Below are 27,694 nucleotides of genomic sequence, written 5' to 3' on the forward strand. Positions count from 1 at the left end.
GCGATCGTCTCCTCCGTGACGGCCGGCTGGAGAGCGACCAGTCACGGCCGCTCGCCGGCTAGACTGACAGGGGCGTCGGCCACTGTCGAAGCGTCGCCGCCACTTCCCGTCGAGGAGCGAGAGTGTAATATGGCGAAGACCTACGATTACTTGTTTAAGCTGCTGCTGATCGGAGACTCGGGGGTCGGAAAAACCTGCGTTCTGTTCCGCTTCTCCGAGGACGCCTTCAACTCCACTTTCATCTCCACCATAGGTAACGGGGCCGGCTCGGGCCGACGGGGCGAGCGGGAAGGCGGGGCGGGGCCGGCTCCGGTTGGGTTTGGCCCGTTGGTGGCGGGGAGGCGGGGGGATCCGATCGGGCGGGCTCCGGGGGGAGCGCCCGACCCCGCCCGCGCCCCCCGCCCCTTAGTCTGCTCCGCACCTCTCGTTTGAACGCCTGGCCCCGCGAGAGACGCTCTCTCGCTCTGGCTCGCTCGCTCTCTCTCCCCCCGTCACTCTCTGTCGCTCTCTCTCCCCCTTTCCTTCCCCTTCCCCCCTTCTTCCCTCCCCCCTTCCCTCTCTCCCTCCTTCCCTCCCTCCCTCCTTCCCTCCCTTCCCTCTCTTCCTCCCTTCCCTCTCTTCCTCCCTTCCCTCTCTCCCTCCCTTCCCTCCCTTCCCTCCCTTCCCTCCCTTCCCCCCTTCCCTCCCTTCCCTCACCTTCCCTCTCTCCCCCCTTCCCACTCTCCCCCCTTCCCACTCTCCCCCCTTCCCACTCTCCACCCTTCCTCTCCCCCCCTTCTCTCCCCCCCTTCTCTCCCCCTTCCCTCCCCCCTTCTCTCCCCCCTTCCGTCTCTTCCCTCCCTTCCCTCCTTCCCTCCTTCCCTCTTTCCCTCCTTCCCTCTTTCCCTCTCTCCCTCCTTCCCTCTCTCCCTCCCTCTCTCCCTCCCTCCTTCCCTCTCTCCCTCCCTCCTTCCCTCTCTCCTTCCCTCTCTCCCTCCCTCCTTCCCTCCCTCCCTCCTTCCCTCCCTCCCTTCTTCCCTCTCTCCCTCCTTCCCTCTCTCCCTCTCTCCCCCCCTTTAGCCTCTCTCCCCCCCTTTAGCCTCTCTCCCCCCCTTTCCCTCTCTCCCCCCCTTTAGCCACTCTCCCCCCCTTTAGCCACTCTCCCCCCTTTCCCTCTCTCCCCCCCTTTCCCTCTCTCCCCCCTTTCCCTCTCTTCCCTTCTTCCCTTCTTCCCCCCTCCCCTCTCTCTCCTCTCTCCCCCCTTCCCTCTCTTCCCCCCTTCCCCCCTCCCCTCTCTCTCCTCTCTCCCCCCCTTTCCCTCTCTCCCCGCCTTTCCCTCTCTCCCCCCTTCCCTGCCCCTTCCCCCCTCCCCTCTCTCCCCTCTCTCCCCCCTTCCCTCTCTCCCCCCTTCCCTCTCTCCCCCCTTCCCTCTCTCCCCCCCTTCCCTCTCTCCCCACCTTCCCTCTCTCCCCCCCTTCCCTCTCTCCCCCCCTTCCCTCTCTCCCCTCCTTCCCTCTCTCCCCTCCTTCCCTCTCTCCCCCCATTTCCTTCCCCCCCTTTCTCTCCCTCCCCCCTTCCTCCCTTCCCTCTCCCCCTTCTCTCCCTCCCCCCTCTCCCCTTCCCCCCTTCCCCCTTCCCTCCCTTCTCTCCCTCCCCTCCTTCCCTCTCTCCCCCTTCCCTCCCCAACTTCTCTCCCGCCCTCGCACGGTGTCTGTTGCTGTCTCTGCGCGCCCCCCCCCCCCCCCCCGCAGTCCTGAGGGTAAGTTGTCAGTTGCTCCCATCCTTGGTTGGAAGAGGTGGAGGGAGGATGTTCCAGGACATTAGGCCCACCCCGGGACACATGAGGCGCAAAAGCCCCGAGTGACCTTTGGCTGGGATGGCAGGGATGAGGGAATCTGAGAGAACTACTCCTCTTCTTCCCACTGAAAGAAGAGGACGGACCATTGAGGAGGTTGTTCTGTTCTCCCCCTGCCCCCTTTTTTAAAAAAAGGTTATTTAAGCTCTTACTCTGTGCCAGGCACTGTATTAAACAAAATCCCTGTCCCAAATGGGGGCTCGCAGTTTTAATCCTCATTTTACAGATGAGGTGACGGGCACAGAGAAGATAAGTGACTTGTCCGAGGTCACGCAGCAAAGTGGCAGAACCGGGTTTAAAACCCGAGTCTCCGGCCTGTCGTCTCTGCGATAGGCCGTGCTGCTTCTTGGTTATTCCTGGCCGTTTTCGAAGGCCAGCCTCTTCTGGGGATAAACGCGAAAACAAACCTAAAACAGAACAGCACAGATGGGAAGACAATAACCTGATCCCTGAGGAACCAAGACTCTTCTCACCTCCAATCAGTGGGGTGACTTTAAAGTACTCAAAATACAGTATTGTATTTTTATCATTCAAAAATAAACAAATAAAAAAACCAACTTGATTAGCTCCGGACAGGAAGCTATTCCATTTCCGTTTCCAGAAAAAAATACCACGGTCACTTCGTGATAATAATAGTGGTATTTAACCACTTATTCTGTGTCAGGTCCTGGGGTAGATACAAGGCAATCAGATCAGATACAGATCCTGTCCCACATGAGGCTCACAGTCTAAGGGGGTGGGGGGAGAGGAACAGGTATTGAATCCCCATTTTACAGAGGAAGAAACTGAGGCACAGAGAAGCTAAAGACATACCCGAGGTCATGCAGCAGGCAAGTGGCAGAGCTAGGATTAGAAACCCCCCCAGGTCTTTGGACTCCCAGATCCTGTGCTCTTTCCACTAGGCCACTTTGAAGAGCTTCTTTTCTTTAGGCCCCAAAAAAACCCCAAGCCCCCCCCGCAAAACCCAAGCAGTGTTGAAGTTAGATGAAGTTTATTGTCCAAAGATGAGAAAATGAACCATGTTGAGAAGGAGTATGGCCTAGTGGAAAGAGCCCAGGACTGGAAAGTCTCCCAAGTCTGAAACGATCTGAGAGTTTCCATTCAGAGTTTCCATTGAAGTAGTTTGGCGTAGTGGATTGGGCACGGGCCCAGGGCCTCAGAAGATCATGGGTTCTAATCCCGGCTCCTCCACTTGGCTGCTGTGTGATCCTGGGTGAGTCGCTTCACTTCTCTGTGCCTCAGTTACCTCACCTGTAAAATGAGAATTGAGACTGTGAGCCCTACATGGGACAGGAACTGTGTCCCAGTGCTTAATACAGTGCCTGGCACATAGCGCTTAACAAATACCATCATTATTATTATTATTATTAGGGGCTGAAAAGATCCAAAATTGTGGGATTTTGGCCTGTTAGTTCTTTGAAGTCTGTTCCTTCCTTGGCCGTTTCTCCCCACCCACCTGAAATATTCCCCTTTATCATCCCCAAAGTCCTCATGAAAGTTGGTACCTTCGGGTGCGGCTTTCTTAGTCCAAAAATATAACTCGACTTAAATCCAGAACTGTTTCCTGTTTCTTCCCAAAAGGTTAACATTAGAAACTCCCGAATCTCCATGAGTGCTACTGACATCTATCGAACACATAATAATAATAGTGATATTTGTTTAATGCCTACAGTGTGCTCAGCACTGGGGTAGTTACAGGATAATCTGATCGGGTACAAGCCGCTATCCTACATGGGACTCTGTCAACAGGGGAGACCGAAAACAGGTATTTAATTGGTATCTTAGAGATGAGGAAGGATTAGGTTTCCCTTTCAGTAATCATTTTCTTTCCCGAAAGGTGTGTTTCATCAGTTGTTACCTTGGAATTGGGCCATGCAGTTCTTTTGGTTTTCTAAAATGCTATGCCTTACAGTAAGGAGTGTGCATGATTAGTAAAGCCTAAGAAAATAATAAACGTATTTGTTAAAGCACGTATGTGCCAAGCACTGGGATAGGTACGGTACAACTAACTCACGGTCGAAGCGGGAAGGATACCAGCTAGTTTATCCCCGTTTTGCAGGCGAGGAAACTGAGGCACAAAAAAGTCAAGTGATTCGCCCAAGGTCATTCAAGCAAGGGGTGGGACGGGATTAAAACCCAGGTCTCCTGATTCCTCGTCTTGTGCTCTTTCTACGAAGCCATGCTGGGGTTAGACCTAGTCTTACAAGCAGTATAGCTATCAGGTCTGACAATTTGAATGATAACCTTTTTAAATTGACAAATCAAGAGCATTTTATCAATAGTACTAACAGAATAAACTGTTAGCATTTAATTGTAAAATCCTAGAATGCATGTCTAAGGAATGTATCATAAAGGAATATATCGAACGCCTCTAATGCGGCTAAATGTGTTTGGATTGTCTTGTGACTTTTTTTTCCCACCTTTTGGAGTTTTCCCATATTGCTTGTTGGGCTCCATGGTTTTGTTCAGTCAGTCAACAAGTATTTGTCGAGTGTACTTAGCACTATAGTTGGTCTGTGGTATCTTGCTAATTCTTGGAAAATCTCGATAGGGACTGTGAAAACTGGTAGCTGCTTGGACAATTTGGCCAGCAAGTGAGTTACGGCTTTGAGATTCATTTCAGTTGAAGTGTGAAGTGAGGTTCATGTGGCATTATAAGATACAATTTGGGCCTGTGGGCACTGTTTAGCCTTTTCCCCCCACCCTGACTTTATCAGTGGCTAATTTTGAAAACTTGTTAACAGGAGTATAACATTTTTCTTTCAGGAATTGACTTTAAAATTAGAACCATAGAGCTAGATGGCAAGAGAATTAAATTACAGATATGGTAAGCCTTTTAAAATTATTATGTACTGTTAATACTCTACCTTTTTAATATGTAAAATACGTGTTATCTAGTGAGTTCAAAATGTAGCTTCCAGGAAGCTTTAAAGCACCTCTTACAGATTTTCTTGTTTATTGTGTTTTTTCCCTAAATTTGTTGATCATTTCTGATTGTGTACACAACTGCGGTCTATCATTCGAACAATAGGTTTTCTTTGAGAGCCTTGTTTCAGATGACCTCTTCTCCTTAAAAGACGTTCCCCGATTGATCTCCGGTCAAGCTTAACAGCCACCCTCATTTTGGTTCATGCAATAATCCGTAGTCCTCGGGTACCTGGTGGTTTCTGTTCTTTTTTTTCATTCACTCATTTATCTTTCCATTCTCTTGCTATTTCCAGGTGTAGTTTTTGTTCTTTCTCCTGCTCCCCCTGTTTCTAAATAATTTGTCACCTGTTTCTGCCCCACCCCCAGCTAGATTGTGAGATCCTCGAGGGCATGAACTGGCTTTCATTTTTATTAAACACCCCCAGATGCTGAGCATAGTGCTTTGTACTCAAGGGATCAGTCCCGGACAATCAGTTCTTCTATAACAGGTGCTTTTGGTCTGTGTTTCGGATAAGACACTCTTAAGGAATTGGGGGGGGGGGGGGAGGTTTGTCCCTCAACGTGTTTCTGGATCAAATGTTATGTGCTGTTGGAAGAAATGACCGTGTAGCATCAGTCAAGGCCACGGTTTGATTTTCTAAAAAGCCACGGTTTTATTCTCGTGATGGCTGTCCGGTCTCCGTACCCTTCAAGGAAAAGGGCCCGGCAGGAGGAACGGGGCTTCTGGGGAATGGTGGTCCCCTCGCCTTAACCTCCTGGCTAACGTGGAGCAGTTGTTCGCGTGTTCACACCGAGCTTGTCGGGAGGTTCTCCCCACAAAGGGACGGGTGGGATTTGAGGGGTGGGCCTGGATCCAGAAGGGACGAGGAGCCAGACTCAGATCCAGGCAGTAGGAGGGCAGCATTCAAGGTAAGCCGTTTCTCTCTCTGTGTGGGCTTTATCCTTCAGCCTCTGTGGGCCTCACTGAAGAATAATAATAATAATGGCATTTGTTAAGCGCTTACTATGTGCAAAGCACCGTTCTGAGCCCTGGGGAGGATACACGATGATCGGGTTGTCCCCCGTGGGGCTCACAGTCTTTCTCCCCATTTTACAGATGGGGTAACTGAGGCACAGAGAGGTTAAGTGACTTACCCAAAGTCACACAGTTGACAAGTGGCAGAGCCGGGATTAGAACCCTGACCTTAAGCATCTCCCTTGGGCCATTCCACTACTTCGCAGTATACACAACTGGTCCTTCCATATGCCGTCCCCATCCATCTCCAATACGTCAACCCCCAAGGGTGGCCCAGCAGCATCTACTGCTGAGAGAATGCACGGAGCCATGTTGTTCTGTGACCGCATCCTACATCAGTACCCTAACCACTGCGATACAGCATGGAATGCTGGCTAAAGGGATGTCCCGCTGACAACTCAAACGATGTGTTCAAAACAGAACTCCCTCACCTTCCCACCCAATCCCTGTCTTCCCCGTGACTTTCCCACCACTGTAGACAACACCACCACCCTTCCTGTCTCTCAAGCCTGTAACCTGTGCGTGTTCGAAACAGAACTCCCTCACCTTCCCACCCAATCCTTGTCTTCCCCCTGACTTTCCCACCACCGTAGATAGCACCATCACCCTTCCTGTCTCTCAAACCTGTAACCTGGGCGTTATCCACGACGCATGTCTCATTCAATCCATCACGAAATCCTGTTCTACCTTTACAACATTTCTAGAATCCACCCCGTCCTCTCCATCCAAGCTGCTGTCATGCTGATCCAAACGCTTTTCACATCCCTCTTTGACTACTATGTTGGCCACCTAGCTGACCATCCGAACTCCCTACCTTCTGTCTCTCCCTCTCCAATCCTTACTTCACATTCTGCCGCCCAGATCATTTTTCCCGAAAAACCATTCAGTTCACGTCTCCTCACTACTCGAAAGCCTCCACTTTTGCATCAAACAGCGTTAAGGCACTCAACCACCTCGCCCTTCTACCTTACCTCACTGATCTAGTACAACCCAACCTGGACGCTCTGCTCTTCTAACGCCGTCCTCGTAGTGGATGGAGCTCGGGCCTGGGAGCCAGAAGGTCGTGGGTTCTAATCCTGGCTCTGCCACTTGTCTGCAGTGTGACCTTAGGCAAGTCACTTCACTTCTCTGTACCTGTTACCTCATCTGTAAAATGGGGATTGAGACTGTGAGCCCCCTGTGGGACGGGGACTGTGTCCAACCCGATTTGCTTATAGCCCCCCCAGTGCTTAGTACATTGCCTGGCACATAGCGCTTAACCAATACCACAGTTATTATTATTTTCTTCTCTACCTCAGTCTCATCTATCCTGCCATCGACTCCCCCCCAACCTTTTTAAAAAATGGTATTTAAGTGTTTACTATGTGCCAGGCACTGTATTAAGCGCTGGGGTACATACAAGCTAATCAGGTTGGACACAGTCCCGTCCCACGTCTCCCAATCGTAATCCTTATTTTACAGATGAGGTAACTGAGGCACAGAGAAGTGAAGCGGCTCACCCAAGTTCACCCCACAGACAAGTGGTGGAGCCAGGATTAAAACCCAGATCATTCCGAGTCCCAAGCCCATGCTCTCTCCACTAGGCCACGCCGCTTCACTCGCCCACGTCCTTCCTCTGGCCCGGAACGCCCTCCCCCTTCGGAGTGGACAGTTCATCACTCTCCCCACCTTCAAAACCTTCCTAAAATCACTTCTCGTCCAAGAGGTCTTCCCTGATCACATCTCCAAGAGGCCTTCCCTGACTAAGTTCTCATTTCCCCTATTCCGCCCCCGCCCCTTCCTCCTGTGTCGACTGTGCACCTATGTACACCGTGCACCGTGTCGACTGTGTGCCCGTGAAGACCTTGGATACTCACCCCAGCCCCACAGCACTTGGGATGTACATGTCCTTCTCCTCTACTCTTTCCCCTATCTATAATTTTATCGTAATGTCCGTCTCCCCCTGTAGACTGTAAGCTCCCGGTGGGCAGGAATCGCATCCCCCAATTCCATCATCTCGTAGCGTTCCAAGCCCTCGGGACGGTGCTCTGCCCACCGTAAGCACTGACTAAATATCATTGATCGATTGATCGGTGGGGGGTCTGGATGAGAAAGTTTGAAAGGCTCAGCCCAAGCCTCCCCCACTAATGAGAAACTCAAGCCCACGTCCTCCTGGTGATGGGGCACCTCATTCGTTTGGCGAATTTCACCACCGGTGGTGTCATCTTGGAGCACAAAAGACAGCTACGTCACCAGCTGTAACGTGAGACTTACGCAATCCCGGGTTCTTCCGGAACACAACCCCCTACATTTATAGAAGAACTGACTGTACTACATTCAGGGGATTCTAGAGCTACGAGACTCTAGTTGGGTTTTCTTGACATTTAGGGTTAGGGTTCGATCAGGTCTCTAAGGAGTTTGGTGAAGAATGCCATTGGGGAATTAGGGATTGTCCTTCCGATCAAGAGCCATCTGTCGGGGAAGAACACATTAGAAGAAACGGTTGCGCACGATGCCCGCAGCGTCGGTTAAGGCACAGGTACCGTAATGGGCATATTCCTTAATGCAGGGTTCTTTGAGGAGGTCAGCCCTGAATTGTAGGGAGACTGATCTTATTTGGGCGATTTTGAAACTTAAGCTTTAGCACTGGCTTGCTCGGAAAAGCACTTTCCTGTAGGTTCGGTCGGTGGTCATCCATGTGCCTTAGGCGTTTTTCTCTTCATTGCTTTAGTTAGGACGCTGGCACTTCCTTTTGCTTCAAGAGACTTTAAGGAAGCTGGAGAACAGTCTTTGTCATTCGTGGTTCTGCTGCCTGCCCCACATACAGGGAGAGGCGTGGCTCGAGAAACCTCTCCGATCCTACCGTCGTGAAGGATCAAAATTTCCTCCTTCCTCTTTCTGCTCAAAGACCCTACGGACTAGAACCCCCAGTTGCCCGGCATCCGCAAACAAAGATTAGATAGCATTTTGGCTTGCTTTCTGAAAGCTTCAGAAGTGTGGTTCTGTGGTGTGATTAATACATAACTAGTAAGCGTGGTAAATCGCGGCACGAAGAAGGCTTTAAAAAAAAATGATTTCTCAGTACAATTAGGTGGGGGCGGGGGGGCGCGTGTGTGTTTGTGTATCTTTGTGGTTTACTGTCAAGGTGACCAACAGTCAAGACTTCTGCTGGAATAGCAGTGTGGATTTTGCCACGTGAATTGGGCACAGTCAGCGTAGTGAGTTAGTTTCAGACTCTCTTCGTTGTAACGAGGGTGGTGTACGTGAACAGCCTTAACACGCACGACCCTGGGTATGCAGTGAGTAATCTATGTTCTCAAGCGTGGCACACGCTAGCTCGGTGTACCCCTGAAAGCATTAAACTTGGCAGGAGGAAATTTCTATTCTTCATGTCTAATTTTGGAATAAGTCTAACTTTGTCTCTAAAAACAACAGCAGTCTCTTTCTCTGATGTTTGTAGGGACACAGCTGGACAGGAGCGGTTTCGAACAATCACAACTGCGTACTACAGAGGAGCCATGGTAACTACGATTTTTGTTAAAAAAAAAAAAAAAAGCCCAAACAAAACGTAACTATGAGGTTTTGGATAAATGGGGATACGATAGTCTTTCATTCATTCAGTAGTATTTATTGAGCACTTACTATGTGCAGAGCACCATACTAAGTGCTTGGAAAGTACAATTTGGCAACAGAGAGAGACAATCCCTATCCAACATCAAAGCACACCCCTAACCCCCCCCCCCCCCCCCCCCCCCCCCCCGTTTGCAGCTGGCCTTAGGGCAGAGGAAAACACGGAAGATAAAGAACTAAGGGATCATAAAGTGTTATATTCACTCAATCGTATTTATTCAGCGCTTACTGTGTGCAGGGCACTGTGCTAAGCGCTTGGAAAGTGCAATTGGGTAACAGAGGCAATCCCTGCCCAACATCGGGCTCGCAGTCTAGTGCCTGGGAGTTGGCAGTGTCTTACGATAGTGTGGAAGAAAGTGAATCTAAGCCTGTGAATACAACAAAACCCCAGTTTTTTTATGGTATTTGTTAAGCGCTTACTCTGTGTCGGGCGCTGTACTAAGCACTGGGGTAGATACAAGCCAATCAGGTTGAACGCAGTCCGTGTCCCCCGTGGGGCTTAGAGTATTAATCCCCATTTTACAGATGAGGGAACTGAGGGACAGAAAAGTTAAGTGACTTGCCCAAAGTCAGTCAATCTGTCGTTATTTATTGAGCGCTTACTATTTGCAGAGCACTGTACTGAGCACGTGGGGGAAGTACACTACAGAGTACAGAGAAGCAGTGTGGCTCAATGGAAAGAGCCCGGGCTTGGGAGTCAAAGATCATGTGTTCGAATCCCGGCTCTGCCACTTGTCAGCTATGTGACTGTGGGCAAGTCACTTCACTTCCCTGTGCCTCAGTGACCTCATCTGGAAAATGGGGATTAACTGTGAGCCTCACGTGGGACACCCTGATGACCATGTATCTACCCCAGCGCTTAGAGCAGTGCTCTGCACATAGTCAGCGCTTAACAAATACCAACATTATTACATTATTATTACACTATACCAGAGTTGGTAGACACGTGCCCTGGCAATAATGAGTTTACAGTCTAGGGGGGAGACGGGCATTAATATAAATGAATAAATTATGGACATATACATAAAGTGCTGTGAGGTTGAGGGAGGGCAGAATAAAGGGTGGAAATCCAAGGGCAAGGGCAACGCAGAAGGGAGAGGGAGAAGAGGAAATGGCCTAGTGGGGGAAGGCCTTCTGCAGGAGGTGTGCCTTCGATAAGGCTTGAAAGGTGGGTAGAGTGATTGTCAGATTACAAAGAGGGAGGACATTCCAGGCCAGAGGCAGGACGTGGGCAGCGGCGCGAGAGACGAGATCGAGCTACAGCGAGGAGGTTGGCGTTAGAGGAACCCAGTGTGCGGGCTGGGTTGTAGCAAGAAAGCAGCGAAGTACCGTAGGAGGGGATGAGGCGATCGGTGAGGAGTTTCCGGTGGATGGGCAACCGCTGGATAGCCTTGAGGAGAGGGAAAACATGGGCTGCACGTTTTTGTAGAAAAACGATCCGGGTAGCAGAGCGAAGTGTGGCCCGGAATGGGAGAGACGGGAGGCAAGGGGGTCAGCAAGGAGGCTGGCGAAGTAATCAGGCCGGGATGGGATAAATGCTTGGATTATCGTGGTAGCAGATTGGATGGAGAGGAGAGGATGGATTTTAGCAAGGTTGTGAAGGTTGAACAGACAGGAACGCTACTGAATAAATGAGCGGCATGGATTGAATTTGGATGTGTGTAAATCCTGGAGGAATTGCAGCTTTCAATCAGATGAATTTGTTGCCGGCCTTTTCTCTGGTTTAGGGCATCATGTTGGTATACGACATCACCAATGAGAAGTCTTTCGATAACATCCGGAATTGGATTCGGAACATTGAAGAGGTAAGTTTGGTTACGGAATTTGCGGTGGTTAAAAAATGTCTTGCCTCAAAACTTATAAACTTAAATCTTCACAGTGTCTTTTAAATGAGGCTCAGAACCTCTTTGGGTTTACGGGGAAAAAGACTCCGGGTATATTCCCTGATTTTTATGGGGATCATCCGGTCCCTGTTTTCATTATGAAATCCCCAACTATTCTCTGATCCCGTTTTTGGAGGCTTTCGTTCTTCCGATACGGTAACAGTAATTTCAGGTAGTAAAAGAAGCGGCTTGGCCTAGTGGAAAGAGGATGGACCTGGGAGTCAGAGGACCTGGGTTCTAATCGCTCTGCCTCTTTCCTGCTGTGTGACCTCGGGCAAGTCACTTAACTTCTCTGCGCAGCAGTTAATTCATCTGTAAAATTGGGATTAAGACTGTGAGCCTCGTGCGGGACAGGGACCGTGACCTACCCGATTTGCTTGTATCCACCCAGCGCTTAAACAGTGCCTGGCACATAGTAAGTGCTTAACCAATACAATGCAAAAAGTAAATATCCCTGGAAGTGAGTATTCATTGTCTTCCTTACCGTGTAGATTTCCAGCAGATTCATCTTGCTGTTACAGGCATATCCTTGGGCCAGAGGCAGCATGGCCTAGACCAAAAAAACCCCCAAAAAACCCAGGCCTGGAAGTCAAAGGAACTGGCTCTGGCTCTGGCAATTCCCTGCTGTGTGACCTTGGGCCAGTCACCTAACTTCTCTGTGCCTGTTTCCTCATAAGTAAAATAGGGATTAACTACCTGTTCTCCCTCCTCCTTAGACTGTGAGCCCCATGTGGGACAGGGACTGTGTCCTGAGAGACTTTTATCTATCCCAGTGCTTAGAATAGTGCTTGACACCCAGTAAGTGCTTTACAAATACCATAAAAAAATGACCTCTGTGCAAAGTATCTTCTGAATATTGATGACTAACTGAAAGATGGTGTTGGTTCATGGTTTAGCTGGAGGACTTCAGTCAGTCATAAATCTTTGGGGAAATGCTGGGTAGTCTTTTGCTATGATCAACAGAACTAAATTGCTTTCATTACCGCATCTTCCTACCCTTGTCTTTCTGTTATTTGGATGTTAGCAGAAATCCAAGCCTGGGATTCAGTGGACCTGTGTTGTTATCCCAACTCTGCCACTTGCCTGCTCTGTGACCTTGGGCAAGTCATTTAACTTCCTTGGACCTCAGTTTCCTCCTCTGTATAATGAGGATTCAGTACCTCTTCTCCTCGTACTTAGACTCTAAGCCCCATGGAGGAGAGGGTCTGGGTCAAGCCTGATCGTCCTGTATTTCCCCCAGTGCTCAGTACAGTGCTTGACACATAGTAAGCACTTAACAAATACCACAATTATGATGTGTTATACCTGGCAGCCGTAACTTTCTATACTGTATGCCGCAGGTACCCTTCAGGAGTCTGTTAAACGTAGATGAGTCAGTGGGACCTCTGTTTCTCAAATTATAAAATAGGTTAAAAAAAAAAAAGGGGGGAGGATATTTGAAGGCAAATTTTGCATGTGGGGCTCCTGATTTTTTTTTCGTTTGCTTGTTTTCTACATCTCTGTTGGCCTTGGATTCAGTATTAGTGCTAAAGTTGCTTTATTATTTTTTTAAATAGTGGGTGCTCAACTAGAGTATTTGGTGCTCTTTTTTTTCCTCTGTCTCCCTAGCATGCCTCCGCCGATGTTGAAAAGATGATACTTGGAAACAAATGCGATGTGAATGAAAAAAGACAAGTTTCTAAAGAACGAGGGGAAAAGGTGGGAATGGCGGCTTATCCTGATCGTTTTATTTGAAAATGAAATGATTCTGCTTCACTTCAGTATTTTAGAAAGTGTTTCATTTACAGCTATCTTTTTCTAAATCTGCTATAATATTCTTTTGTGGGAAGTAAACTACAGTTGCTGCAATTTAAGAATTACCGCATGCCACTCTGTAGAAGATGAATATATTAGTCATCAGTTCTTCTCTGAACTTACCGCCACCCCAATACCTGACCTCACAAATTTATTAAGTAGAGTAGGAGTTACATGGCCAAACAGGAGACAATTTTTATTTGGCTTGACATGGAAATCCACTTGTTAAAGAAGATGGTTAAGGAATTGGTAAATTTGGATATCTTTGTATCTGACTAGAGGCTAGAAGATACTCACATCTCTTAAATATCTTGACGTTTGGCCCGGAAGAAATGGCACTTCCGTCAGAACCTTTTGAGTGTCAAGATGTTATCTCAGACTGCTGCAACTTGTTAAGCTTTTATTTCTATCCCTGATTCCAGTGAGCTCTGGCCCACTTCAGCTGAGCCTGTGCTGGCAGCAGAGTAAGGGAGGTATGTGAGAAAGTTAACTAGGCGTTGTAATGTTTATAACACCCGGGTCCTAGTGCCATCTGCTTTTATAACAGCCAGCATAGGGACTCTATTGCCCCGGGAGGTGGTGTCAACAGTCCCTCTCCCACATGGGACTCACAGTCTCAATCCCCGTTTTGCAGATGAGGTAACTGAGGCACAGAGAGGTGAAGTGACTTGACCAAAGACACACAGCAGACGAGTAGCGGAGCCGGGATTAGAACCCACGACCTTCTGACTCCCAGACCCGTGCTCTATCCACTATGCCACGCCGCTTCTCAGTATTTACTTACAGATTTCAACAATCACAGTAGTTGTACTACAAAATCTGAGACTGGACCCAGGAATAGCATCCATATTCCCGATCCGGAACTTGTTCCTGACTTAAATCCCAAGAGTAATAATAATAATAATTATGGTATTTCTTTAGCGCTTACTGTGAGCCAACCACTGTTCTGAGCGCATGGGTAGATAAAAGGTAGTTTTGTCCCACGTGGGGCCCACAGTCTCAATCCCCATTTTCAGATGAGGGAACTAAGGGCCAGAGAAGCGAAGCGAAGCGACTTGCCCGAGGTCACACAGCAGACGAGTGGTGGAGCCGGGATTAGAACCCATGACCTTCTGACTCCCTGGCCCATGTTCGATCCACTACGCCAGTGCTGCTGCCCTACTTCGTCATGATGCCGTAACACCCCAATACCTGACCTCCCCCCACACACACACTTCCTGAACCCACTGCTGTGCTTGCCTTAGCAGCTCCTTTGTGGGCACGTTATCCACAGCCGTGCTTGGTAGCTCACCTTGCTGACTCCTCAGCCTATCGGGCAAACATCAGCTACTCACACCTGTTTCCTTCAGACACCTAAGGTGGACGCTCTTCTTATGACCCTAGAATTTCTTCCCCACTTCCAAAGCCCTCTTCCTTGGCCAAATCCTCCCCTGTAACTGGCTGGGCTCCAGCTGCTGTCACTAGGTAAGTGACTGACATTCTGTGCATAGCGGCTTTTCCCCTGAGAGGGGGCCTGGCTCTCCCCCCACCCCGTCCCACTCATCTGTGTGTGGAGCTAGCCCAGGTTGGACTCCCACAGGCATGTCATATCAGAGCCCGAATTGAAAGAAGCGGAGCCGAGAGGGAGCTCAGGTAGAGAGCAGTGGAACAACATCAGGGAAGGAGCTCGGAATGGCCAAGAGACAAAATAGAGAGTTGGGGTGGGTGGGCTGTGGGGGGAGAGAAGCTGGGCAGCAGCAAAAAACAGAGGATTCAGGGGGGCAACCAGAAAGAAGAGATGGCTGAAACATTCCATGAGAAGTCTTTATGGTTTTTAGCGAGGATGCTGCATTTGCCCACCGTCCTCACTGTTTCAAAGAGTTGTGAAGACTTGTGAATCACAGGTCAATTCAGAGTTGTCTTCCCTTGAGAGAGGTTAAAATCATCCACATTTTTGGGTGTATCAGAAAAGTTAGTTTCTTTGACCTGTGGATGTTTGCGCGAACACACAGTCGCAGTGTGGCTAAACGGAAAGAGCCCGGGCTTGGGAATCAGGGGTCGTGGGTTCTGCTCCCGGCTCTGCCACTTGTCTGCTGTGTGACCTTGGGTGAGTCACTTCACTTCTCTGGGCCTCAGTTATCTCATCTGTAAAATGGGGATTGAGACTGTGAGCCCCACATGGGACAGCCTGATTACCTTGTATCTCCCCCAGTGCTTGGCACATAGTAAGTGCTTAACAAATACCATCGTTATTATTAGTCTTTATTTCTAAAAACAGTCCATCGGAGAACCACATTTGAAGGTTGAGTCTTCTGAGGGACTTATTATTTCAAGCCTTAAAATATTCATCTTGATGGCCTTTCTGAAACTGTTTCTTAATTCCATACCACATCTGGTTTCTGGTATAAGTGATTCTTCATCAAGCCCCGTAATTGACATGTTATGTGTGCTTGTTTTCTCTTTCCAGCTAGCGCTTGATTACGGAATTAAATTCATGGAGACCAGCGCAAAGGCAAATATAAATGTAGAGAATGTAAGTACTAGATGGGAAATACGGTCACCCTCTCTGTCCCACAATTTTCTCCACTTTACGTAGACTCTCCCCTGCAGCATAAGCCTTTTGAATAATTAACGTTTCTGACTTTTTAATTAACTGAAGTGACACCACAGTCAGCACTTCCAAAATCATGCTAACTGGCCAAGATTTTTTCTCATGTATTAGACTCACATTTTATTTGTCATTCTCGGCTCAGGGTTGTGTCTTTAGCACAGTCCTCAGAAAGTTGAGCCAGTGAACCAAGAAATGGCAGATGCACAACAGTGTGAGCAAGTGCAAAGAATTTCACTTAGGGAAAAATCCAAATTATACCTGCACGATGTTGAGTTTGGGAGCTTTCAAATTCGACTCAAGAAAGAGACCTTGGCGTTCATGTTTCCTTCTTGTTAGTCACTGCTTCATGTGCAGCAGCAGAAATGACAACCAAACGCTGACCATAATCAGGAATCAGTCAAGGAACTGGATAGAAAACAAGACATAGTTTTACTACTAAATAAAACTGGTATATCTGCACCTGGATCATGGCATCAGTTCTGTTGGCCACATCGTAGGAAAGATGTAATAGAGCCAGAAAAAGCATAAAGGAGGTCAACAAGATGATCGGAGCGTGAAGAAGCTTCCATAGGAAGACAGACTAGAAGTATTAGGCTTCTTCAATCTGAAAAGATGGAATCTAAGAGGGAACGTGATTGACGTGTACAAAATCGTGAAGGTGTAGACAGGGTGAATGCAAAACTGTTGTGCATTAAATCTCACAACACCGGGACAAGGAGCTTGAAAACGGTAGGTTTTCTTTTGACTCGAACCCATCCAACGAGTGGCAAATATTTGAAGTTATTTACCAGAGAATATTTGAAGTTCATTTCCCTGCCCGTGCAGAGAAAAAGCGCCAGCAGGTTCAAAAGAATTTGGAATAAATGAATGGATTGAGAACCAGCATGGCCTAGTGGATAGAGCACGGGTCTTAGAGTCAGAAGGACCTGGGTTCCGATCCCGGCTCCGCCACTTATCTGCTATGTGATCTTAGGCAAGTCACTTCACTTCTCTGAGTCTGTTACCTCATCTGCAAAATGGGGATTAAGACTTTGAGCCCCACATGCTGCCGAATTGTACTTTCCAAGCGCTTTGTACGGGGCTCTGCACGTAGTAAGCGCTCAATAAATACAATTGAATGAATGAATGACATGAACTGTGGCCATCCCGATTATCTTGTATTTACCCTAGCCCTTAGTACAGTGCCTGGCACAGAGTAATCGCTAAGAAAATACCATAAATAAAAAATTGGTGTGTAATGGGTTACTAATAGGAAAGCCAGTGGGTTAGAGGGAGAAGTTAAGGATGGAACATCCCTAACTTTGGGTGGGGGTTTTCAAGAAGAGCGACTGCCATACTGTTCCTCCAAAGCATTCTTCTGCCGTTGTCCTGGGCTGGGTGAGCCATTGATGGCATTTCTTAAATCCACCCTCTCTGGTGCTAAACAGCTGTCTCCGAAAGTGGGGAAGAACTTCCATTCCCCCTAATTAATTGGCTAGAAACTATGATATTATTGGCAGTAGACTTTCCCCGGGTTGTTTCTTTTGGCATTGCCTACCGTTTTTTTCAGACTTAGGCTCCAGTGTCTTCAAACTGAGATGGTGTTTGCCCTAAACTGTTTTCCAAGTGGAAATTGAATTGCACTAATTCAATGAGACTATCTCTCTATGTCTTGAACAAAAACGATACCCTTACTATATGGCCAAGCGATGGGGCAGATACAAAATGATCAGATCGGACATAATCCCTGGGTCACCTGGGGCTCGCAGTCTAAAAGATTGGGAGAGCCAAGTATCTTATCCTCATTTTATGTACGAGAAAAGTGAGGTTTAGAGAACTGCGTTTGACCCACAGCCCTTAACAAATACCATAAAAAAATGAGAAATAATGTTGGCAGGCAGAGTTAAACCAGGTGAGGATGAAGTTGAGATGGATGTCAGCCAGGTGTCCGGATTTCTGCCCGCAGCATGCCGCAGTTCGCAGGGAGGGGAGGAAGAGTTCTCTGGAGGTGATCCAGGGCTGTGGGTTGGTAGAAGATCAGAAGAGGGACGAGGGAAAGAGGGAGTTGAGTTCAGTGAAGAGGGTGGAGTTGAGGGCGACCATTTGTTCATCAAGAGAAGGCAGTTTGGGTAGGAGACCAAAGTTCAAATTTCAGAAGCGCATAACGCATGTAGATGAGATGTTCTTCCTCCAGTTTACTGCTTCTCAAAGCTGTATTGTGAGCTTCTTTCTAGTCTCTGTTGAAAACCATGTGAATTTAGCTTCAGGGCCACCTTAGGCAAAGGTTTGTAAATGCCCAGGAAAATAGCCACTATCTTCACTCCCTTTGCCTTCCTCTCCCCCTCCCCTACAAGCCTTCATTCATTCAAGAGTATTTATTGAGTGCTTACTATGTGCAGAGCACTGTACTAAGCGCTTGGAATGAACAAGTCGGCAACAGATAGAGACAGTCCCTGCCCTTTGACGGGCTTACAGTCTAATCGGGGGAGACAGACAAGAACAATGGCAATAAATAGAGTCAAGGGGAAGAACATCTCGTAAAAACAATGGCAACTAAATAGAATCGAGGCGATGTACATTTCATTAACAAAATAAATAGGGTAATGAAAATATATACAGTTGAGCAGACGAGTACAGTGCTGAGGGGATGGGAAGGGAGGGGGGAGGAGCAGAGGGAAATAGGGGGAAAAGAGGGTTAAGCTGCGGAGAGGTGAAGGGGGGGCGGTAGAGGGAGTAGAGGGAGAAGGGGAGCTCAGTCTGGGAAGTCCTCTTGGAGGAGGTGAGTTCTAAGTAGGGTTTTGAAGAGGGGAAGAGAATTAGTTTAAATAAGAAGGCTCAAACCCAGGCTCTTGTAAAGTATGTTCAAACAATGACCTAGAAAAGCACAGCATACAACAATTTAAAAAAATAAATAAACCTGTAACAGCCTACGTTAATAGGTCTTAACTTTCTTTTAATGGTTACAGGCGTTTTACACTCTTGCACGAGATATCAAAGCAAAAATGGACAAAAAATTGGTAAGTATTCAAACCCAATAAGAAAACCTCTGTAATTTTCCATAGTATCAAGCCAGATTGAAGTGCTATTTTTGTGACTGGTCTTCATCTTTGATGAAACAGCTGAAGTGAATTCCCTGTCAGTAAATCTTCAGGGGCTCTTCGAATACCTGGGGAAGGTTGAGTTGGGAAAAGACCTAGCGCTTTATACAGCTATGCTGCCTCTCTAAAATTAATGATAGAGGTACACTGTTCTCTTAACGCACTGGAAGCTAAGGGAAAGACCCTGGTTTGGCCCATCAATCTTGCTTCCTGTCTGTCAGAAATATAAAAGAGGCAGCGTGGCCCACTGGAAAGAGCACGGACCTGGGAGTCAGGACGTCCTGGATTCTAATTCCGGCTCCGCCACTTGTCTGCTGCGTGACCTCGAGCAAGTCATGTCACTTCTCTGGGCCTCAGTTACCTCATCTGTCAAATGGGGATTGAGACTGTGAGCCCCATGTGGGACAGGGACTGTGTCCAACCTGATTAACTTGTATCTACCCCAGCGCATAGTAGACGCTTAACAAATACTGTAAAAAAAAAAAAAAAAAGACCAAGGCTGTCTCCTCTGAGCTTTCGGACAACTCATCTGTCATTCAGGTTTTGGGACCCACATTGCACCAAGTATCCCCCTCAGTGAAGTCACTGCATAGTTTGCCTTATGCATTTGACACCCCGCCCCTCCTTGGCATACAGAGGTCCTCGAAGTCGGGGCCACAACTGTACTAGGGCAACCTGGACTGTGGCCTTGTGGTTCTGGGTAGCCGGTGGGGAATGATGTGGAGTCCAGAAGGTTGTTGAGTGTGTGGCTTTCTGGGTTTGGATTTTGGTGGATCGCTTGGAGGCCGAGGGTGTTATTCGGGCAGAGGTGGGGGCAGGGGCTGTTTTTGTTCTCTGTAAAAGTTTTCCCCTTCCAGTGGGAATGAGGGGAGGTGAGGGGGAGAGGAGAAATGATCTTGATTGTGCTGAAATAGGTGGTGTTGCACATCCCCAAATAACTTTGGAAAACTTCTTTGCCTCTTCAGGAAGGCAATAGTCCACAAGGCAGCAACCACGGAGTCAGAATCACAACGGATCAGCAAAAGAAAAGCAGCTTTTTCCGATGCGTTCTTCTGTGAGGGACGCTGCCTTAATCTGAGCATCTGCTCAATTGAATCGGACTGTGCCTGTTCTGAGTGAGCTTTACTCTATCTGTGGACTTAACACCTTTCAAAATTTCCCATGTTACAGCCGTTGCCGGAACAAAAATGGAAAAATTGTTTGTTTTAGTATGTGTGATTTTTTCAGCTTTGGAGATGGAATAAGTTGAGTTTAATATTTTTCCTGTTCATGTTTGCCACGTGGCACACACACTAAGAGAGAGGCAGTTGCCAGGTGACCTGCAGGACTATCTTTCCTGTCAGCTTTCTGTCTCTCGGGGTTTTGTGGTTTTTTTTTAATACCTGTAATCTCTCCCAGATCCAGCAAGAAAACCAGTCTGACCCAAACTGTCATAGGACACAACACTGAAATGCCAATATTAACAGTGTTCCTATACGGGACCTCTGTGTGCATTGATGTTAGTTTCCTTAGTATCGGTACCTCGTTTTACTTGGTCTCAATCCGTGAAATAGTCTCTTAAATAGCAGCGAAGCTTGCTGTTAGACTGGAGGAAACAAAAAAAATCTTATTCAACCCAAATCTTTCCAAATAGTTCTTTATCTACCCAAGAGTTTTCTGTGTGATCTGCCGAGTTAAGCAAACCCATCTAAAGTGCAGCAGAAATGGATCGGATCCCATAGAAAGTGTTTGGTGTTTCTTCTCCTCCTAATCGGATCGCTAACCGTTTCGTGATTCCATCCTTGGTCTCTGACCAATCGAACTTCTTTGGCTGGTTTTCTAAATTCCTCGTGCACGCTGGAGAATGCTCACGGACTAAGGACATTTTTGACCATTCTGGTCTGGTGTGAGAAAAATAGTCTGTAATGGGGAACTTCCTTAGAAAATCCCGTACGAGTTTCCTTTTGCTTATGATTTGTGGGTATCCGTAACTCTTAAAAAGACCCTTGCAGCCTTCTCACCTTCTACCCTCATGCCCTGTAGATTGTGTGGCATTGATGTGATTTCCCCTCGTGTAGACACACTTGCCACGTGTTACCCAGCTAATTACCAGTAGCGCCAAATTGGACATCCTTTTTAGCAGAGATTTATTTTTTAAATTCTTCATGCCAGGAAATGATTCAATCTAAAATTTCGAATGGCAGTACAGATGATTTGAACAAAGTGCATGTTTATAAATAGAGTGAAAGAACCCTGAAATGGCACACAAAGAATACAGATGCCTGGGTAGAGAACCCAATGCATTCCATTACAAAAATCCGAACCGTGAAAAAACTGAAGGTTTTTTGGTTTTGTTATTTTTTTTTTTTTAAGAAAAGTTATTTTATGACAGCTAGTGGCTTTTAGTGTAGGGCCTGTAAAATTGATTGTAGCTAGTAGGTTGGAGGCGATGTCAACAAGTAACTGCTGTCTCAGTTAAGTCATTGGCATAATAGTTTCAAGATTTCTGAATTAAACATATCAACATCCTGTTATTCACTGGACTCTTTAACATGCTCTGTTTACATTGATAAATGCACTTAAAGGAAAAAAATTAAAGCTCATTTTAAAGCGAATCCACTTTTACTCCCAGTTGTTTGCTTTTATGCGTGTGACTTAGGATCACTCCCACTCCTGCCACTCTGGTCAATTATCCAAAGTGTTTCTTCTGTTAAAAAAACAAAATTCAGGAGCCCATTCTGAGCAAGACTATGTGTGGGGAGAATACAGGAATCTGTACCTGAACAGATTCTTTCTAAGTGTGCATTATATCTCTTGAGGATTCCAAGGTCTGAAAGAGTAAGAAAAGGACCCAGTTTTTTTCTATCTCAGGATAACTTCTACCCTGATTTCCGACCCCAGACATAGCCCAGCTCGGGTGCTGTGGAAGCCAGAAAGGTAGTTTTGGTTTTGGTTTTTTTTTTTCGTAAGCCAAGTCAGCTGTATTCAACCGAAACAAAAGTACATTTTGCCTGGATGGGCACTTTTGGAAGCCATGGTGATGATTAGGTCATCCCGAATGGTTGAGGTCTTTGGTCGATGCTCCTTACTAGCATTTATTTTTTCGGTGATGCTTGGAATACTCTGACGTGTACTCGAGACGTCTGTGCAGTGACCACAGTGACTGCAGTAGCGAGCTGACTATCTGAGTGCTGGCTAGTTTGGATAATCGAACAAAGTTGGCTGTGTGCCTCTCCAAGATGGCCAAACTCAATTCGGTTCTCTCTCATCCACGCTTTTGGTGATCCAAAAAAGTTCTTAGGCCCACGTACTTCAGGTCTACTGTAGACGTTAGACATTTTGAACACCCTGCATCTAAACAGGATTCGTCTTCTATGTGTTCCACATTTGAGGGAGCAGGATTAGCTTCGAAAGACAATACGTTATGGTCCGTGTGGCTAAATAGCATTGCTAGATTAGCAAAAGCTTCATTTAAGTGTGGCGCTATCGACCGTGGCAGGAAGCCATTTGGGCTAGTGGCAAGGGCAGGAGGCTAGGAGGAAATCAGGGTTCTAGCCCTGGATCTGTCCCAGCCTTGTTGGATGACCCCTTGCACGGCACTCACCCTCCCTCGGCCTCAGGATCCTAATCTATCGGGTGCGGGTAATCCCTGCCCCTCCCTACCTGACGGGGCGGGTGATGAGGGCAATTGGAAATTCAGTAGTCTGTATGATCATAGTGTCCAGCACACTGCTGGGAATAGACTGGGTGTCTTCATTGCTCTGTTTTCCAGCTGCTTTACGAAGTAAGGGTGAGAAACGGAAAAGAGGAGCTTTAATGGCACAGTCACACTCTTACACTGTCTTGGAAGGATCGGACTTTTTGCCTTCCCGCCTGTGGAGAGGTTGGTTTTCAGCGTTTTGTTCTCAATCAATTGTATGAAGGAGCCAAGAGTCGTAAGAACTTAGAGTTGTCATCTCGTGCATTTGTGACCTGGGACTCTGACTGCATAATTTTCCTCTGATGAGATCCACCCTCGACGTAGAAAGTGGAAGTCTAGGACTATACGTGATCAAGATGGCAGCCTCTTTCTAGTGAAGGAACTCTGAGCCAAAAAAAAAAAGTAGCCCAAGGGGCCCAGAGTAAAAGTCCCGGGATAAAATTCAAAGAGAGCTCGTTGCGTTATACAGAACGCAACTGAGAAAAACTGCTGAAGTTGGGCTTCGGATAACATCTGTTAATGCTTCTGTAGACCGTGACTTTGGCCTGGGTGATTTCAAGTCATAAAAGTTTCCGTCCAAAGTTTTCTTCAACCTTTGAACTCCCTTATCCCGTTTTACACCTCCCTCGCTCTGCCTTTATAAACCGATCGAGCAGATATGCTCAAACCTGACTTTTTGCCAATGTAATATCAGCCAAAGCTTCTTATGCCAAAGGAGAACTTGTCGAGCTGCTCGTTACCTTTTAATGAGCTTATCGAATGGTTTGGAAAAAGCGGTTGACAAAAGGCTTGCAGCAACAAAAATCTTATGAGTTCTGTTTTGTGTCTATGAATTTTCAGGTGCCGCCAAGGTCCGGAAGCGAGGCAAATCTCTTGTCACCTGATTCCTGGCTTAGTGATTGGTTGGGGGAAGAGGACCCTGCTTTGGTGTCCCGTCCCTTAAGGCACCCAATTGGGGGTCACCTGCTCTCACAAGAAGCCTTGACAAATGGAACACCGTTGTGAGTGCGAGTTCGTTCTGAATAGGCTGGAGCAGAGAGAGAACTGAGCGGGAGAGTTCTTGTTCGTAGCGTGACAAATCAGGCCACGGATGTGGCAGAGTAGCTCACCGTGTCGTATTGCAGCCTTGCAGCTAAATTCTTGCCTAGGATCATTGACGGTTTTCGGTGGGCCGGTTGTGTTTATAAAAAACAAAACAAAAAATGTGAATTCTCGTGTGTTGTGTTCCGGCAGTATCTAAACAGCACAAAGTGGACCTGTCAGTTTCCTGGTTAAATTGCTTGAGTGTAAAACCAGGAGATCATTGATTCAGGCCAAAATATCAATCATTGGCATTTCCTGAGCACCTAGGGGTTGCGGGGCACTGTGCTAAGCACTTGGGAGAGGACAGTACGACAGATTTAGAAGACACGTTTCCCTGTCCACAAGGGGCTTAGGGCCTAGAGCGGGAGGTGAACATTAAAATAAATTATGGGTAGGTACGTGAGTGCGGTGGGGCTGAGGATGGGGTGAATGTCAACTGTTTAAAAGATACAGATCCAAGCGCACAGACGACGCAGAGGGGAAACGAGGGCTTAGTCAGGGAAGCTCTCACAGGGGAAATGTGACCTTACGGCTTTGAAGGTGGGGAGGGTGGTGGTCTGTCAGATATGAAGGGGAGGGAGTTCCAGCTCAGAGGGAGGGCGTGGGCAAGGGGTCGGCGGTGAGATATGTGAGTTTGAGGTACAGCGAATGTATTGGCATTAGAGGAGCAAAGTGTGTGGGCTGGGTTGTAGTAGGAAATCAGCGAGGTAAACTAGGGAGGGAGCTGATTGAGTGCTTTAAAGCTGATGGTAAGGAGTTTCTGCATGATGTGGAGGTGGATGGACAACACTGGAGGTTCTGGAGGAGCAGAGAGATATGCACTGAATGTTTTGTTCATTTGTTTTTTTAGAAAAATAACCTGGCAGCAGAATGAAGTAACCAGTCGGGAGAGATAAGAGGTGGGGAGGTCAGCTAGGAGGCTGATGTGATTAGTAGTCAAAGTGGGATAGAGGTGCTCCGATCAGTGAAGTAGTGGTACGATGGAGAGGCACGGGCAGATTTTAGCAATATTGCGGAGGTTTACCCGGCCAGGTTTGCTGACAAGATCGAATATGGGGGTTGACTCGGAGAGATGAGTCGAGTATAAAACCAAGGTCACAGGCTTCTGAGACGGGAAGGGTAGTGAGCTCGTCTACAGCGGTGGACAAGACAGTGGGAGGCCAGGGTTTGGGTGGGAAGATGAGAAGATAATATCCACTTTTAAAGTTTAGAATGATCCAATCGGGCCATCTGCGTGAAGCAAATTCGCCAACTACGGGCAGACCTTGGTCTGATATCACAATTGATTCCTGAAACCCGAGTCTTAAACGGTAAATCAGAACCCATCTTCCCACAGGAAGCATGTTATCAAGGGGGATTGGTTTCTGAGCCAAAGCCAGATACCCTCTCTGTTATCAAAATGACCCAGAATTGTGTCAAAAAAGCGACTATAGATGAATACTATAGCTACGTGACGTATTTATATTGTAAACAGCAATCACGGACAAAAATAACAGAGCAAGTTAATATAGTACTGTTTAATGTTCATTATCCCTGGCGACAAGTGATATAAAGTGCCTAGGGAAAATGAATAAGATTCATTTTATTTTTGTAGCGTTTGACCGAAAACGGATTCAGGGGTGAAGATTTCAGGGGATTCGAACAGTATTTATTAGGCACCTACTGTCTGCGGAAGGTTGTACTGAGTGCCTGGGGGAACACAGAAGAAGTAGTAGGTGTGATCTTTGCTCTCAAGGACCTTAAAATCTAGCGGGAGAGGCAGGCACTAAAATTAAATTACAAAGAGGAAGTAATAGGGTATATAGATATGTACATAAATGGTATGAGGTGGCCGAGAGGAGGGGCGGTCCGTGCCCGATTGCTTAGGTGGTGCGGAAATACCGAAGTGGCAGTTGGCGGGGGGAGATGACGTACTGATGGGGGAAAGTGGCGGGAGAGAGGGGAACGAGGCATAACGAATAGGTCGGCTTGAGAGAAAGCGTACGCGCTGGGGTGTCGTGGGAAAAGAATGAGTAAGTGGGAGTCGGAAGGAGAGTGCTTATGGAGTTCCCTAAAACCAATGGTCAGGACTTTCTGTTTGATGCCGAAAGAAGCAGACAACCGTTTGGAGGTTTTTTGAGGAGTGGGGGGATTTGGGTCCAGGATGACATTGTAGAAAAAAAGATCTGGGCAGCAGAGTGAAGTATGGACCAGAGAGGGAAGAGATTCTCGGCCGGAATCCTCTCGGCGGCCTCTGCTGTTGGGTTTTCTGGAGTCTTATCGATATTTGGCAGCATCCTCTGCTGCCACCGGCCCTCTCCCTGGCCCAAGGTGCCTGCAGCTGTGGCAGAGAAAGGGGGGAAGGATGGCGTGGTGTTTTGCTGCACCCGGGCTGCCGTCGGTCCGGCTTTCGCCACCGCTGTGCCCCTTCCAGATCGGAGCCAAAGTGAAAGCTGGCAGGGGAGGAGGGGGCTGTTCGATGATCCCCTTCACCGATTCTGCCGGTTTCAAGGGAGAAAGGGCACGGAGGGGGCGGTGAGGTCAATGAGGGACTCTGGGGCGATCCCTCCTTTTCTGCCAAACTAGCGCTCTACCCATCCCCCAGCTCAGTGGCCCTAGGAAGCAGGGACTACAGGCCGCAGGAAGGGCCGGTGGGGACACGATATAGGGCGAGGAGGCGTCAGTGTGGAAAGGAAGAACAGGAGAGCTGCGAGGAGGGAGGGAGCAGGGCCATGTAGTACCAGGTAAACCTGGGGGTCGTGAAATGCGACCCCACGCCATAAACCTGACGTGTAACTTCCGAAACGTCGAAAGTGCCGTTCGTCACGATTCGAGCCTGAGCTGCGGACTACCTCCGCTTAACGGTCTGACCGTTCTTTTGTGCTGTGAAGATCCAGCAGACGTTTGCATGGGCTGGGTAGCCTCGGGGTTGGGCAGACTTGTTTTTTAAAAAAACGAAAACCCACAAGTGGGCTCGGAGATTTCTGTACGCCAGCACGATTCTGTTCGACGGTTGACACGGAAGCGTAGACACCGGGAAAGTGGCCGGGGCTTCGATGGAGGCGATGGCTGCCGAACCCCGATTTAAAACTGAGTGTCCGAAATGCTCGGTATATTAATACCGTTTAAACCGTAGGCCAGGAAAGAGCTTTGTTCTTATCATCTAGAGCGAAAAAAACACAAAATCCACCTATGCCGAACGCATCCCTAAAATTGGTTTAACGAATTTTATTCTTTAGAAAGCCTGCTGCTGCAAGAGTCTGAAGACGGACCCAGACCGACCGGCTTTGCTGTAGACTTAATAATTAGCCTTGCCAATGGCCATGGAAGCGATCTGGGTGGTTTTCTCCTTCCGGGATAATTGCCATCCAAAGGTAAAATGCACAACAATTCCAGTCTTGCCAACAGGGACTCTAACCTGATGCTCTAAACTCGACCCTGACCTTCAGAGTGAGGAGAAAAAAATGTGTTGCCATTTGGGGGTTGGGGAGGGAAAAGTTTACATAATCTTCATTTTCCCAAAGGTGCGATTTAATGAGATGAGTAAACTTTTGGGAGTGTCTCTCCTATTCTGGGATTGGTTTTACTAGTGTCCATTTTGTTGCACTACTTACTGTAGTCATTTTTTTTCAATGGGCATTTTTCTCCAATTTTAACCCAAGGCACGATAGTCTTTAAGGTGAGTAAGAGAAGATTCGGGGGGTGGGGGAGGAAAGGAGACGAGGAGAGAAAGGAAGGGAAAGCTAGGATTACTTCAGGGTGACACACGCACTACGGTTTCATTACCAGACGATCTGGTGAGCAGCTGGTCCGGCCCCTGGGCGGAAGAGATGCAGCATGGACGCCTTTATGTCCGCTATCTTTATTTTCAGCGTTCAACCTCCCCCGGCTTCGGCTTCTGCTGGCGAGTTCCGTGGCTGGGAAGTGGCATCTGAGTTCACGTGGACCTGAGAAAGGAACGCAGTGGCTCTGGAATGAGCGGCAGGGGGTCAGGGGTCTAGCTTTGGGGGAACTCGGTATGCCTCCACGCAGCGGCAAGCGTGACATCACATGCTGCACACCCTGCAAAACACTGGCGACATCACGGGCGTCTCCATGTTCAGTAGTCTCGAATGCACCGTAACACACCTGCACGTACAGGCGATTGTTGCTGTTCTCCCTCCTCCCCGATATTTGTCTCTTTTTGCTAATTTGTCAATAATAAAGTGTATGGAAACCCTACT

At 47.8% G+C, this 27,694-nt stretch overlaps 1 protein-coding gene across 3 annotated transcripts; it reads left to right on the plus strand.

Annotated features, from left to right (window-relative positions):
- RAB8A (RAB8A, member RAS oncogene family) lies at positions 1 to 27,692 on the plus strand. Of its 3 annotated transcripts, XR_003754497.2 has the most exons (9): positions 1 to 253; positions 4,601 to 4,661; positions 9,217 to 9,277; positions 11,114 to 11,191; positions 12,878 to 12,967; positions 15,510 to 15,575; positions 18,599 to 18,649; positions 26,711 to 26,845; positions 27,344 to 27,692. XR_003754497.2 is itself a non-coding variant. In XM_029050809.2 (8 exons), the coding sequence occupies exons 1-8, from the start codon at positions 130 to 132 to the stop codon at positions 19,786 to 19,788; spliced, it is 624 nt and encodes a 207-aa protein (XP_028906642.1). In that variant the 5' UTR covers positions 3 to 129; the 3' UTR covers positions 19,789 to 21,324. The 3 variants fall into 3 exon arrangements, 2 of the variants coding, with proteins under 2 accessions (XP_028906642.1, XP_028906643.1); XM_029050809.2 differs by lacking the exons at positions 26,711 to 26,845; positions 27,344 to 27,692 and adding an exon at positions 19,696 to 21,324 and having other exon boundaries at positions 3 to 253; XM_029050810.1 differs by lacking the exons at positions 1 to 253; positions 26,711 to 26,845; positions 27,344 to 27,692 and adding exons at positions 3,565 to 3,599; positions 19,696 to 21,324.
- The last annotated feature ends 2 nt before the right edge of the window (positions 27,693 to 27,694 follow it).

Source organism: Ornithorhynchus anatinus, chromosome X1 (assembly GCF_004115215.2).
Source record: "Ornithorhynchus anatinus isolate Pmale09 chromosome X1, mOrnAna1.pri.v4, whole genome shotgun sequence".
NCBI lineage: Eukaryota > Metazoa > Chordata > Mammalia > Monotremata > Ornithorhynchidae > Ornithorhynchus > Ornithorhynchus anatinus.